Below are 14715 nucleotides of genomic sequence, written 5' to 3' on the forward strand. Positions count from 1 at the left end.
CATTCAAAATAAGGTTTTAATTCCGTAAAACAATTCAAGGACTCGCCAATGAACGCTTATTTTTTCCCGAAAGACTCTCAATCACACAATACCAGTTTCATTCAAAATAAGGTTTTAATTCCGTAAAACAATTGAATTGTTTGGGTTGCAAGGGACCTTAGAAATCATCTAGTTCCAACCGTCTGCCATGGACAGGGACACCTTCCACTAAAACAAATTCCTCAAAGCCCCATCCAACCTATCCTGGAACACTTCCAGGAATGGGGCATCCACAGCTTCTCTGGGCAACCTGTGCCAGTGCCTCACCACTCTCACAGTAAAGAATTTCTTTCTAATATCTAATCGAAACCCGCTTTCTATGAGTTTAAAGTCATTCTCCCTTGTCCTGTCACTAGATGCCCTTGTTCAAAGTGCCTCTGCAGCTCTCTCGTAGCCCTTTAGACACTGGAACGTGCTGCAAAAGTCATTCTCGCTTGTCCTGTCACTAGATGCCCTTGTCCAAAGTGCCTCCGCAGCTCTCTCGTAGCCCTTTAGACACTGGAACGTGCTGCAGCGTCTGCCTGGAGTCTTTTATTCTTCAGGCTGAACACCCCCAGTCCTCTCAGCCGTTCGACAATTATCACCGAATCTCTGTTTAACACGGCTAAAAGAAGCAGTATTCGAAATATCCGGACAGCTCAGCGGCCCTGCACTGCAGGGAGCCCCGCCGTGCCCACACAGCCCGGCCCCTCACACCGGTGCGGCGCCGCCATCCCTCACCGCGCCCCGCTGCCACAAAGCGCTCCCGCCAGCGTCGCAAAACGAAGCCGCGCGTGCCGGTGGAGGCAGCGGCAGCGCTGCCCTTCCTTTGCCCTCACTGTCGCGAGGGCGGCCGCGCCTGGCGGCGGCCGTGCGCCGCCGGCGAATGGAAGGCGGCGCAAGATGGCGGCGCTGCATGAGGAGCCGGCAGAGGTGGCGGCGGTGCAGCCGGACCCCGAGGCGGGGACGCCGCCGCCGCCGCCCGCGGGGCGGGAGCCGGTGGGGATGCGGCACCCCCGAAGCCCGCGGCGCCGGGCCCGGCCGCCTCGCCGGCGGCGTTGGACCGGCAGACGCTTGTGGCCGTACTGCAGTTCCTGCGGCGCAGCAACCTCCGCGAGTCCGAGGAGATCCTGCGTCGCGAAGCCCGCCTGCTCGGTGATGACCTGGGTGCCGGCGCCCTCAGCCCCGCCAGCGCCGGGCTCCTGGGGGGCTCCGGCAGCGATGGGGACTCCGGCGAGGCGCTGCTCGGCCGGGGCACCGGCGCTGCCGCCGTCGCCATAGGAGGCAACGTCGCCACTGTCGCGACTTCCAGCCCCGGGGTGGCTGCAGTTACCGCCGTGCCGCCGGGGAAAGGTGAGGCCCGCGGGGACTGCGGGGTCGGTCCCTCTGGACGGGAACCCCGGGAAGCGGGGAGCCCGTGTGCTGCTCGCAGCCTCGGGGCTCTCCGTTGTGCTGGGACGCAAGGGTCGGTGTCAGGCTCTCGGTGCCACCGAGAGTCTAGCCCGGCGTTCCGGGAGGTGACTGGGTGTCTCATTTCTCCATACAATCCGTGGAGAAATGCGTATCTCCTGGAGCAAGGGACCAAGGACGGGCTGTCTCTCGCATTTGCAGGGAGCACGGTGAAGCGAGAAATGCTCCCGCTTGTATTTGTGTCCCATCGCAACTGGTCGAGTAGCGGGAACAGGAGTTTCCATTGTAATTAGTGGGGATTGTCCCGGATCTGGCCGCAGGGATGAGAACAGAGGTCTGATGTACAGGCTGCTGGTGTTTTGGTGAAGGAGCCATGGGATATTTGTAGATGAGGCTTTCTGCATTTCTTTATCGAGTTTCTGAGTACTTGAGATGTCCTTTGGGTAATTCAATTCTAAGTGTTGTTAATCAAGGTGTTCTGTGAGGCAGCTTTACTGAATAATGGAATTTCAGGAATGACTAGTCTGTGTTCCAGCGAGTGTAAAGCATAAAGTCAGCTTGTTCCTGGCATCACCAGATATTGCTGTGTTTATATAAAACACAAAACAATGGAAGTGTGTGAGAACTGCTGTGTGGAACAGAACTGTCAGTGTTACGTGTCCCTGCTCTGTGATGGTTGTGTGGTGGTCTTGGTGAATTGTTCACTTAGTCTACTTAACTTGCTTGTTTACTGGAAGCAAAATAATTACAGTGGGAATGTTTTGCATTCTGCTCCTTGTTGAAGAGTTTCTAGCCCTAGCAATAAAATACCTCGTTCTGGCGATGTTAGTGGCTTCTTCCTTTACATCTAAAATCCTGGCTGAATTAGGCGCTAAGTGGGCAGCTGTTGGCAGGGAAAGTCCAAAAAACTGCTGGAGAGAATTGGCTGCTGGACCGATGTGCTCTCAGCCGTATTGTTTAGACTCGGCGCTGAATGGGCACAGGACGTGTTTTGCTCGCCTGACCAGGGGGTTGTGGCCGCTGTTTGTTTGCTTGCTGGCTCTTCCAGACTGTGTGAGCAGCTGTTGTTGTTGGCTGGTGCTTTTGCAGTCGGGGGCGCGGTGGTTGTGGAGGACCAGCCGGACGTGAGCGCGGTGCTGTCGGCCTACAACCAGCAAGGGGACCCCACGCTCTACGAGGAGTACTACAGCGGGCTGAAACACTTCATCGAGTGCTCCCTGGACTGCCACCGGGCAGAGCTGTCTCAGCTCTTTTATCCTCTCTTTGTGCACATGTACTTGGAATTGGTCTACAATCAACATGAGAGTGAGGCAAAGTCTTTTTTTGAAAGGTAATTCATTTTCATTTGTGCATTTGTGTTATTTTGTGTTTGCTACTTCAGCTAAATCTGTGAGCTATTTATATACATATACATGCATATGTATTATTTTTCTCTAAAGAGACTGAAGAGATTTGAAATCTCAAGTAACAATGCCATGGGTTGTAATGACTGTTCTTAAATTCTTTTCCAATCTCCTGTTAGAAAGATGTGCAAACTAGTGAACTGTGCATTGACAGAGTTTGAACCATATTAATGGTGTGCTGATGGGCTCCATGCTGCAGAAGTATCAGTGAAGAGATTCTGCATCTTTAGGGAAAGATTGTGGGGTCAGTTTTTATCACTGGAAGATTGCACTGAGATGCCAAAATAATGAATGCTATAAGTATTTGCTGATATCGTAGGATGTACATTGAAATGAGCTTAAAGAAATTAATTTCTGGCTAATCTATAACTTTCTGTACTCTTACTATGTTTCACTTGTTTATCAGTTGAGAAGAAAATAGGATTTAATTTGTTTTGTGGATTCAGACCATTGTGAAATACTTCAATCCAAAAGTATAACTTTGTTTCCCTCAAGTGGTTCTGTAAATAGTTAAAATGTCCCTTGCCACAACTGTTTTATAACAAGTTGGGTGACTAAACCTTTTACCACATGTTAAATTGTTTCACTAGATTTCATGGGGATCAGGAGTGCTATTACCAGGATGACCTGCGTGTGTTGTCGAGCTTAACCAAGAAAGAACACATGAAAGGTAACGAGACCATGCTGGATTTCCGAACGAGCAAGTTCGTGCTGCGCATTTCCCGTGACTCTTACCAGCTCCTGAAGAGGCATCTTCAGGAAAAGCAGAACAATCAGATCTGGAACATTGTTCAGGAGCATCTTTACATTGATATCTTTGATGGAATGCCTCGCAGTAAACAACAGATAGATGCTATGGTTGGAAGCTTGGCTGGGGAGGCAAAACGAGAGGCTAATAAAGCAAAGGTAGGAGATAAAGATTGTTGTGCTTTTTACAAATCTCCCTGTTTTTTCAGGGAGATACCTTAATATAGATTGACAATCATAACTTGATATCTTAAAGACAGCATGAACAGAAGAAAGGAAGAGAACTGTACAAACAGGTGTTGACAGGAGTAGAGAGATCAAAATGTATTGCTGTCAGGTGGACGAAACTGCTGAATCCTTTTGAGATACAACCTTGTGTTCAGCCCACTGAACTAAAACTAACTCATTAATTACTTTGGAGTTTTAAAATGGACACCTGACTATTTGGCTTCCTCTTTTGTACAACAGATAGTAATTTTGACTTGCTACCAGTTTGTTACTAGAAGAGCTGTGTGTGTAGTACCACAGTACTATACAAATAAATGAGGTAGGGTGGGGATTGCACTTTGAGGAAGGTCTAAGAGATGGTGGGAGAACTTAACAGTTGTCCAGATCAGTTGGCTGGGTAAACCAGAAGAAAATGTACTACGTTCCTTATGGGCCAAGCAGTAATATATGCTGTAATATTAAACAGAGCAGCTTTAAAGGGGCAGTTCTATTGCTTGGACGACTACATTGAAAAGTCACCATTAAAAAATCTGGTTTTCAGTAAGAACGCAATTACTTTTTTGTCTTGTGTGATTTTTTTATTGGCTGGTAGGTTTTCTTCGGCTTATTGAAAGAACCAGAGTTTGATGTGCCTTTGGATGATGAAGATGAAGAAGGAGAAAATGAGGAAGGAAAGCCAAAGAAGAAAAAACCTAAAAAAGATAATGTAGGGTCAAAAAGTAAAAAACAGGACCCTAATGCTCCTCCCCAAAACAGGTACTAAGGAAATAATGTGTAGAGAAGTTTTTAAAATCCAGTCTTGTCAAGTCAAATCTGCATCTCTGTTCACATGGCATTTTTATAATTTTGGCTATTTTGGCTGTACACAGCTTTAGCCATAAGACTTCTAAGGGAGGTCATGGAACCCTTGGATTATAACCCTCTGTCATTGTCCATCAAGTCAGTCTATATTTCCCTTGATGAAATTTTACTTGGCTACCTACTAATATTTCAGGTCATGCCCAGTTGTTTATCTTGTTCCAGTACCTGTCTGAAATTCTGAAAGCTGGCTCTCTTTCTCATCAGTTAGTCTTCTACATAGTCTTTTATATTTTCTAATTCTTGTTTCTTATTTGAATACTGAGGTATTCAAATGCAAAGGTTTCACTCTCTTTGGATTACCAGTAAGGAAAGTGCTTTTTTTGGTAAAAATGTGTGCTTTGTGTCTAGAATTCCTCTGCCAGAACTGAAAGACTCTGACAAGCTGGATAAAGTAATGAATATGAAGGAAGCTGCGAGGCGAGTGCGTCTTGGGCCAGAGTGCCTGCCCTCCATCTGTTTCTACACATTCCTTAATGCCTACCAGGTTGGTAAAAGAGTTTGAGTAATAGGGGAAGGGAGTCAAAATTATGAGCATCACTCTTGCTGAAGAAAAAAGACAACAATGTTGGCAAGGGTAATCAAAGTATTTGGATTAAACATTGCCAAATTTATGTTCCAAAATGTTCAAAATTCTCTTCAAAGACTCCTTAAACTATAAAATTTCCATGTTCCTTGGTTTTGCTTGGATTTTGCTATAATTCTTTCTTTTGTTTTTCCTGTCCTAAGTGTTTCCTGCAGAACACAGTAAGTGTTTTGCACTGGAGTACTGGAAAGCAATACTCTTTGTCAGTTCTGACTGTACTTCATACATAAACCTTTATTTTTAATGGGGCAAGAATTTGTGTATGTTTATGTTCATCCTACAGTAATTCTCTTTATTTTTGTAAATTAGTCAAATTACCTTTTTAATAGTTCTTAAGATTTTGTAATATTTGTAATGTGTAGTGAGAGTGCAAACAGTATAACTGGATATTTTGTGTGTAGGGTCTGACTGCAGTGGATATTACAGATGACTCCAGCATGATTGTAGGAGGCTTTGCTGACTCTACTGTCAGAGTGTGGTCTGTGACTCCAAAAAAGCTACGTAGTGTGAAAACAGCTGCAGGTAATTTAGACAATAACACTTAATATGAGCATACATAACTTGTGACATTTGTCTTCTGCCTGAACAGACAAGAAGATACCTGTGGCAGGAGAGCTGGCTGTAGTGGTTGGATGCTTCACTTTGAAGAAACAATATATGCACAAATATATGATTACATCCTACATGCTACCTGCATGCTAGAAACAGTTTTAAAGGAATGAGAAATCTGGTCACGTACACCTGCTATGAGGTGGTCAGTGCACAGAGCTTGGAACTATCATAAGTAGTGTGGAACTAGCCATAAGTAGTGTGGAACTAGCCATCTTGCTTCTTAACTGGATGGTAACTACAGGGTGTCATAGACAGCTGGGGTTTGGTGATCTAGGAGGGAGACTACAGGTACCATGGGGGAAAGGAGGGAACTCTGAGAAAGTTGGAAAAGAATGTTCTTAGCTAAACATGAACTCAAATTCATGGAAACCAGCCTGCTTTAATTTTGCTGCTTTGTGTTGTGGTTGAAGCTGGATCCTATGCAAACATTTCTAAATCTTGATTTTTAACTGAGATGATGTCATGATGACATTTATCTTTGAACTTCTGACAGTTATTCTGATACATGAACTTTGAAATCTTGCAGACCTCAGTCTCATTGACAAAGAATCAGATGATGTCTTGGAGAGGATCATGGATGAGAAAACAGCAAGTGAGTTGAAGATTTTATATGGTCACAGTGGACCTGTCTATGGCACCAGCTTCAGTCCTGATAGGTAAAAGTTTACAAGCTAACTAGTTTGCTTGTCTTCAGTTTTAATTGCATGCTACTGAATGAGAACATATTCTTAATGCAGCTTTTTCCAGCTAAAGCAATTCTTGCTCATGCAGCTTGTAAGAAACTGTGTAAATGCTCATAAAGTTCAGGGTGTTGAGCTCTGTCAGCTATTACTGAAATCGACTATAGCTGAGAATACCAGCACTGTTTTGGAGATTTAGGATTTAGATGACAAAACTACAGTTTTGCAAACTGTAGTTTAAGCTGGGTTTTAACTGAGTGATACATAGAGAGGAAAAGTACTGCAGCACTTTTATAACTTGGAGTGTTGCAAAACTTAAAGTCTCAGCACATAATTGTACTACAAGTTTCTCATATTCTATTGAGAATTTATTTTCAGAAGGTTTGGAACAGTATCTTTAAAAACCTTTGTATAACAAGGGGAGTCTGGACAGTGGAAAAGAGATTTTAAAGTCTCAGGTTTTGCTTTTGCTTGTGATTAGTCAGGAAACAGACACCACAGAAACACAGCTGAGAAGTAAACTTTGTGTGGAACAAATATAGTCTGTAATTATAATTGAGAATGAGAGCATGATATGAATTCTCTTTCAGGGAATCATGAAATTTTGTTCAGAGTTGTAACAGAAGATCTTTTAAAAAATAATACAGTGTAGCAGTTTACTAGTAATTTTTTCCTGTAACTGGAATTCCTGAATAAAGACCTCCTCTGTGGTGTGTTTTTTGGGTTTTTTTCCCCTCAGTATTAAGTGCCATCAGAATGAATCATCAATGTCAAATCATCTCTTTTTTTGCATAAGGGCCTAGGACTGGGTTCTGCTTGAATTGGTTATTATTGCTTACTGCACTGAAATGCTGATTTGTGGGAAACATGCCAAACTGGTGCTGATGAGGGGACACTTCTATCATGAACATTTCACAGTGTTTGTGCAATATTTATACAGCCCCTGTGTGAGTTTGATATGTTATATGCTATACTTTCTCCTGTGACAGGAACTATCTGTTGTCCTGTTCTGAGGATGGCACTGTGAGATTGTGGAGTCTCCAAACATTCACGTGTTTGGTGGGATATAAAGGACACAATTATCCAGTTTGGGATACACAGTTCTCACCTTATGGTTATTACTTTGTGTCTGGTGGACATGACAGAGTGGCTCGGTAAGAAACTGCATGTGTTTTTTACTTGTCTGGATCAGTTTGTGGTGGATCAACCCTAAAATTCATTAGCTGATATACTCTTGCCCACTCTCTTAATCAAATTTTATGTCAGTTAAAATACTGAACAAATGTTAATGCAGTTTTACTGGTTTTTTTCAACACACATTATATTATCTCATGGTTTTTCTATTTTTTCAACACACATTAGTAATATCTCATGACTAAAGAGACATTGTCCTCCTAAGTGACCCTCTGATTAGAAGTATTCTCCTCTAATTGACAGATTGACAGAACATTCTTTATTTCTCCATTCTGAAAAGTATGTTTTTCCAAAAACCACCCTGCTAATTCAATAAACTGACCCATAAGAAATCACTCCACAATATCTTTTTTTTCTCATTGTGCAACCAATCACTGAATCATGGAACAGTTTGGGTTGGAAGGGACCTTTAAAGGCCATCTAGTCCAATAGCCCTGCAATGAGCAGGGACATCTTAAACTAGATCAGGCTGCTTAGAGCTCCATCCAACCTGACCTTGAATGTATCCAGGGATGGGACATCTCCCACCTCCCTGGGCAACTTGGGTGTTTCATTACCCTCATTGTAAAAAATGTCTTCCTCATATCTAGACTAAATCTACCTTCCTTTAGTTTAAAATCATTATCCCTTGTCCTTTGCAATAGGCCCTGATAAAATGTCTGTCCCCATCTTTCTTCTAATCCCTCTTTAAATACTGAAAGGCCACAACAAGGTCTCCCCAGGGCCAACTGTTCTCCAGGCTAGAATGTTTTCCCTTCCTCACTGCAGAGGTATTTCAGCTCTCTGAGCATTTTTGTGGCTTCCTCTAGAGTTGCTCCAACAGATACAGAGACTGTAGGGTTCTTTTATTAATACAGCTTTTCTTTCCAGTCTGTGGGCAACAGATCACTACCAGCCATTACGGATCTTTGCTGGCCATCTTGCAGACGTGACGTGTACCCGATTTCATCCAAACTCCAACTATATTGCTACAGGCTCAGCAGACAGGACTATAAGGCTCTGGGATGTTTTGAATGGGAATTGTGTAAGAATATTTACTGGACATAAGGTAAAGGCAGATCACTGACAGTGTGCAAGTGATTTTATTTCTATGCTGAGATTCTAAACAGTTCTGTTCTGAACACAGCTTGACTGACTGAATGTGAGTAGACATAATTAACTTGTTTTGCTGCCTCCCCATGTCTGCTTTAGGGACCAATTCATTCACTGGCATTTTCTCCTAATGGACGATTCCTGGCTACTGGAGCAACAGATGGAAGAGTTCTGCTGTGGGATATTGGACATGGCTTGATGGTTGGCGAATTGAAAGGACACACAGACACTATCTATGCGCTCAGATTCAGTAGGGATGGGGAGATCTTAGCATCAGGTAAAATTCACCAGGAACAGTGAAGTGTCCATTGTATTCCATAATTCTGAAGAGGAATGATAAAATTAGTTCTTTAAATTGAGAAAGACAGAGTTGAGTCACTTGCTTAGCAAAAGCAGCAAAGACTGGTAACTTTGATGTGTGCATTCATATGCTATATGAGGCTTGCTATAGTCTTTTGCTTTCTGAGCTTTAATTTCTGTTAACTTGCTCCTCACAACCATTTTTTATATTCTATTTTATAACAAAATACTTTAAACTGTCCGTTTTTTTCTTTTTAGGTTCAATGGATAACACAGTTCGTCTGTGGGATGCTGTGAAGGCATTTGAAGATTTAGAAACTGATGACTTTACTACAGCCACTGGACACATAAACTTGCCTGAAAACTCACAGGACTTGCTACTGGGCACATACATGACTAAATCAACCCCAGTTGTTCATCTCCATTTCACACGCAGGAACCTGCTGCTGGCTGCAGGAGCCTACAGCTCACAGTAGATCAGGAAGCTGAGACTGACTGTGCCAAGTCATTGCAGTAGCGACCTCAGGATGTGAGACGAGAGGGAATGTCTTGAACAGAAGGATCCCACGAGTCCATTGCAAGGAGTATGAAACTGTAATTTATGCAAGCAGCAGTTCTCAGTTCTGCTGTTTCATATTTATCTGCAGTTTGAAAATGCTGGAGATTGACAAGACATTGTGGCTGTAAAAGAAGGAACTGTTCGTGGTGCTTTTGGTAACATAGATGTGTACATATGAAATGAGCCATCTCTTCCCAGAGGTGGTACTGAGCTCTGCTGAAACTTGTGAAAAGTTAACAGCCTTTACACGTGTTCTCAGCTTTTTTTAAAGCACTTAATTTATGTATAGCAAATGTTTCATCAGTCTCAAACACAAGCAAAACTGTCCATTTTCAGGAAAGAAGAATGTAGTTTGATTCACTACAGCCTGGGCTGGGCAGCAGGCGTGGTGAGATCATAGCAACAAGCAGGGCATTGACGGAGCAGGCCGAGCGCCCGATGCTTGTGGGGAACTGCCGCCGAGCTCCGTGCACGGTTTTTATGCAGCCAAGTACTAAGTCCTGAACAGATTTCAAACTGATGTGCCCTTTTGAGGTGTCAGAAACACAATCTTGTTACTGTTTTCAAAGGTAGCCAGTGCTGTCAGTGTGATAAGCAACCAGAAGCGCAGTGTGAACTTTGTTTACTTTCATACTTTATTGTATGAGAAAATAAAAAGGGGGAACTGAGGCACAGCTGAAATAGTCACGATTAAAAAAGTGGACTTAAACCCTTTACTTTGTATTAGCTGTAAAAGAACATTAATAACCTGTATCCTTGCTGCATAAGGTTTAATATAGAAAAACCTGGTAAAACTAGCCAAGAAATTGAAACATTATAGCAGCAGGAAAGGATAAGTGTGTGGTCAGTTCACTTTTGAAAGGCCAGCTTGTCTGCTGAGTGACAATTCCGATCCACAAAAAGATTGTACCCAGTGAGTCCTTCTGGACTACCAATAAAGCTGTGTTTATTTGTAGAGAAGAGTAAAACATGCAGAACACTGGGAAGGACGTCTGTGTCTTTGAACCAAAACCTCCACCACCAAAGGCAGGTCCAGTGTGGCTTGGGTCTGGGTTGGTTTTTGTTGTTAATCTCTTACAAGATTTGTGCAGAGAAATCTGTTTTGTGTTCCTCATTACTTCACAGTAAGGACTTGGACACTTGAACAATCTACTGGCTCTAGTGAAAATGAAAACAAGACTTGTCATTTCTAAGGTAAACGGAGAACTACCTCCTCTTTCATCTCTTGTTTGCTCTGACAGAGTAAAGCTATACTGCAGGCATTATACATCAAAATAAAGTGTGAAAAATTCACTAGGAAGCTCACCTAGATATTTTCTTCAAAGAAAAAAGGGTAAAACTTCATTATTTTGATTTTTTTTTGTGTGTAATGATACCTCAACAAAATTTCCTAGCTCTCAATATGACCAGTTAAATTTAAGTACAATTTTTGACAGCTTAAAGAAAACACTGCCACATTCTGCCTTTGTATTTTGTACAGTTTTATACTTTTGATATCATAATAAATACTAAAACCACTTAGTTTGTGTCTATATGTTACAAGAAGATATTTACTTCCCTTAATGGTTGGAGTGGAAGCAAGAGCAGTTTGTAACTGTGACAACTCTACTAAGAGAAACAAAGTAATCAGAAATGTTTAAGTGATAAGCAACCATTCCATATAAATCTTGTTCAAAAGGAAGACAGATTCTAGCTCCTGCCATTATTACACTCAACAGCCACCATTCTTTAGTGAGGGAATTAAATACAGCTGAAGCCACCTATGCAAACACTCAGGAGGGAAAGATGACCAGGTCTGTTCAGCAGGCACAGCATGTACAGAAATGGCTTTAAGAAAAAATGAAGTAAAGGAGAGCATCAAGACCCTGTAACTAATTTTTCCATTTTTCTAGCAATCATTCCAACTGTTTGCTGCCCTCAGTTTGGGAAGTAAACGATTTGCAAGCTTTAGCATGGTTCAACCCCTGCTGCTGGCAGAAGTGTGGTACCATCACATTCCCACATCAGCACTATGACATCTAAGGAAGGTTCCAAGTGTTAATTGCACTACAGAAAGACACTGGAGAATGTGATAGACACGTGTGAGTGTTGGGCAGGGAGGAGGCTGCACACACCTCACTGTGGTAGAGCATCTCCTCTCACAAGAGACAGGAAAAGTAATCACTGGACTATTTGTGTCACTGTTTATGAATGTGGAGTTACAGGAGCTTAACATCACTAGGCTAAGCCATTTTCCTTCTTCCCTCTGCAAGAAAAACCAGTAACAGAAAAAGCTCAAATACCATAACTGGGTCAGCCTATTTTCAGAGATTTTCCATCAAAACCAAAGAGGTTCTGTGCAAAATACAGACAACTGAGACAAGATGTCACAGTTCCCATGTAAGCTACTGGCTTAGAATGCAAACAGTGGGAGCAACCAGATGGCTGCAACCCATGCAAGCTGTGACACAGATGTGTGGAGATGCCTGGATCAGCTGCAGGCCCTGTGCAGTGTTATGGCCCCAAGGTCCTTCCTAGGTGCTCAGAACACCTTAGGATGTGTTACAACAGCAGCAGTTAAGATAGTAATGACACAATCAGATGCTCCATCTCTGCTACAAGCAACTAATTCTGACAAAGAAGGAAAAATGAGAAGTACCACACTCTGGTTTTTTTGGACCATTTCATACTTCCAATAAAACAAGTAATTATTTATATTTTATTAGCCACAACAGGTCGTCAGCCTGCATTACACTGACACAGACTGGAGGTTCAGACATGCCAGGAACCTGCCAAGAGAAGAAAGGTCAAACATAGCAATTCTTGCACAATGTTAACTGAGCATCCCCCTGCCCCAAGCCCAAACTATTTTAGCTACGAGCAGCCAGATTTCAGCACACCCAGGAAGAAGTGGCTGATGCCCCCTTAACACAACAATGTTTTATTATTGTTTTATACCCCTTTCTTCAGGCTATGAGGACAGCCCACAGGTTTTGCCTAAATGCCATTTTGGTGAAAATTCTTTATTTGAAAGTGACCCCAAAATTTTGTAACACTTGGTTGTTGCTATACAAGTCCAGTCACTTCTGCACAGGCCTTGAATAATCATGTGTGCAACATGCACAGTTCCATCATATGGTGCTCCTGTACTCTGTACAAACGAAGGTCTTAACAGACTGCATTAATCTCTACTTTGAATTCTAATACAGTCAAGAAATAAGTCCTTAAGTACCACCTCATTATTTCAATAACCTACAAAGCAAGTTATCCCTATTTTACAGTAAAAGGGCAGACCAGAGGCACCTAATATTTGTAGACAAAGCTTGATGTGTTTTGCTGCAACATCCTCCTGTTCCTCCTTCCCTGCTTACTCTTCCTCCCTGCATCCCATCCCTAGTCCCATTTACCACATCAGAAGAACAAGAACACTGTATCCCATACTTTCTGCACTCCCTTTAATAATCCACTTTATTCAGAATGCCTCCAAATAAGTCAATGCTACAGATTATTTGAGGTTTAAAATGGTAAATAGGAAGTCCATGTGCCTGTGTTTCTGTCTCTCATTACACTGTATTTTTGGCAACTAGTCCTCTACCACTGCTTCCTGACCTGGCAGTGAAGCATTCTGGTCCTGGAGGAACATCAGCCACTTACCTTTTACTTATCTGTCACAGCAGGAGCTTGCTTCTTAGGCCTAAACTTGAAATACAAGACAAGGAGTGCAACACCTGTGTACGTTGCTATTACATACTGGAAAACAGAAAAGTTACATTTAGTTTCAGTCTAAGCCCCAGAAAATACCATTATACAAGACTACAAAACAATGTACTTAATACATACATTCCTCCTGCCTATGATGGTGTAGGAATTGAAGTACTTCTGAAATCCAGTGAACTGGTGTTGAGATCCCGAGTCATGGCCAGCCATGGCTGCTTGTCCTAACAAACAGTACAGGACAGGGAATTCATATAAAGTCACTTGGACAGGATCAATAGGAAAATCAAACTAATCTCCACACTGAGCTTCATAATTCCATTGTCTGCTCCCAAATCTACTTTCAGGACATTTGACAAGCAGTGGATAAACATAAGGAGCAGGCACATCCAGAGCAGATAAGCAAATAAAGGGTTCACTGCACAATAAAAGCAGAGTGGTTTTTTAATGCTTAGAGATACATTTTTCTGAAGAGGATGTCACGTTTAGGACAAACATTTGTCGCTTATCTCCTGCCTCCCGCAAAGGCACCCCAGACCCGGCGCGCATCCCCAGCGCGGCAGACGCTGCAGCCCCGGTGTCCCTGCAGCAGGCACACGGACCAGCTGGCCACCAACGCAGCTCCTGTGTGTCATCTATCGCTCACCCAGCCCCATCCAGCAGCGTTATCTCTGCCGTAGAACCAGGTAAGCGTTAGCTGACCGTGCCATAGTTAAAAAGCTTAATGGAAGAGCCCCTCTAAACGTGCCACATACTATCGGCAAAGACTCGACAAGCCAAGGTCATCTTTTCTCGTGCCTGACCGATGCAAAAGCCTGGGCAAGAGCCGAGGCGCCCTTCCGAGGACGGGAAGGCACCCCGTGACAACACGAGTCCTGTTTTCCGGAGGAGCCCGCTGTCCTTGCCCGGCTACACCCGCGACCCCGCGCTCGCGTCGGGCCGGGCCGGGGAACGGACGCGGCAGCGCCGGGGACTCGGAGGCAGCCACGCCGCGGCTGAAGGTCGCGGGAGCCCCGGCGCTGCGGAGAGCCGCCGTCCCCCTCCCGGCAGGAGCAGGAGCAGAAGCAGGACCCGACCCCGCCCGGGCCGCCCCGCCGTACCTGGGCCGCCGCCGTCCCCGCCGCGCTCTGCCCTTCGCCTCTGCCCTCCCACAAGATGGCGGCCGCATGCGCCGCGCGCAGCCCCCGGGCGCGCCGATTGGCCGCGGTCCCCGGGGCGCGGCCTGGCCCCGCCCTCTCCCCGCTGGGTGGCTGAGGCGCGGCCGCGCCACTTCCGGCCGCCCTTTGCCCTCAGCCCCGAGCGCCGCTTCCGGCCGGCGCCGCGTGCGCTTCCCGC

The 14715-nt window shown here is 44.3% G+C and overlaps 2 protein-coding genes across 2 annotated transcripts; one reads left to right on the forward strand and one right to left on the reverse strand.

The window, feature by feature from the left end:
* Nucleotides 1–921: 921 nt before the first annotated feature.
* Nucleotides 922–11208, forward strand: TAF5 (TATA-box binding protein associated factor 5). The gene is given in 12 exon segments (XM_041415695.1): nt 922–1003; nt 1006–1371; nt 2518–2758; nt 3422–3737; nt 4399–4562; nt 5016–5151; nt 5652–5772; nt 6389–6518; nt 7532–7696; nt 8607–8784; nt 8928–9105; nt 9387–11208. Coding segments are annotated over 12 exon segments (2295 nt in total). The 3' UTR covers nt 9605–11208.
* Nucleotides 11209–12371: 1163 nt separating this feature from the next.
* Nucleotides 12372–14605, reverse strand: ATP5MK (ATP synthase membrane subunit k). Its single transcript, XM_041415696.1, has 4 exons — nt 14481–14605; nt 13507–13604; nt 13321–13416; nt 12372–12455 (listed from the first exon to the last, which is right to left on the reverse strand). The coding sequence occupies exons 2-3, from the start codon at nt 13591–13593 to the stop codon at nt 13324–13326; spliced, it is 180 nt and encodes a 59-aa protein (XP_041271630.1). The 5' UTR covers nt 13594–13604; nt 14481–14605; the 3' UTR covers nt 12372–12455; nt 13321–13323.
* Between the last annotated feature and the right edge of the window lie 110 nt (nt 14606–14715).

This window comes from Onychostruthus taczanowskii, unplaced genomic scaffold, assembly GCF_017590055.1.
Source record: "Onychostruthus taczanowskii isolate IOZ18803 unplaced genomic scaffold, ASM1759005v1 scaffold5, whole genome shotgun sequence".
NCBI classification, from domain to species: domain Eukaryota; kingdom Metazoa; phylum Chordata; class Aves; order Passeriformes; family Passeridae; genus Onychostruthus; species Onychostruthus taczanowskii.

Bases quoted from the DNA above. Each gene is read 5' to 3' on its own strand.
- ATP5MK (XM_041415696.1), bottom strand. From the start codon at position 13,593: ATGGCTGGCCATGACTCGGGATCTCAACACCAGTTCACTGGATTTCAG. The intron at 13,417-13,506 runs GTATGTATTAAG...TCTGTTTTCCAG, and splicing joins CCATCATAGGCAGGAGGAAT to TATGTAATAGCAACGTACAC.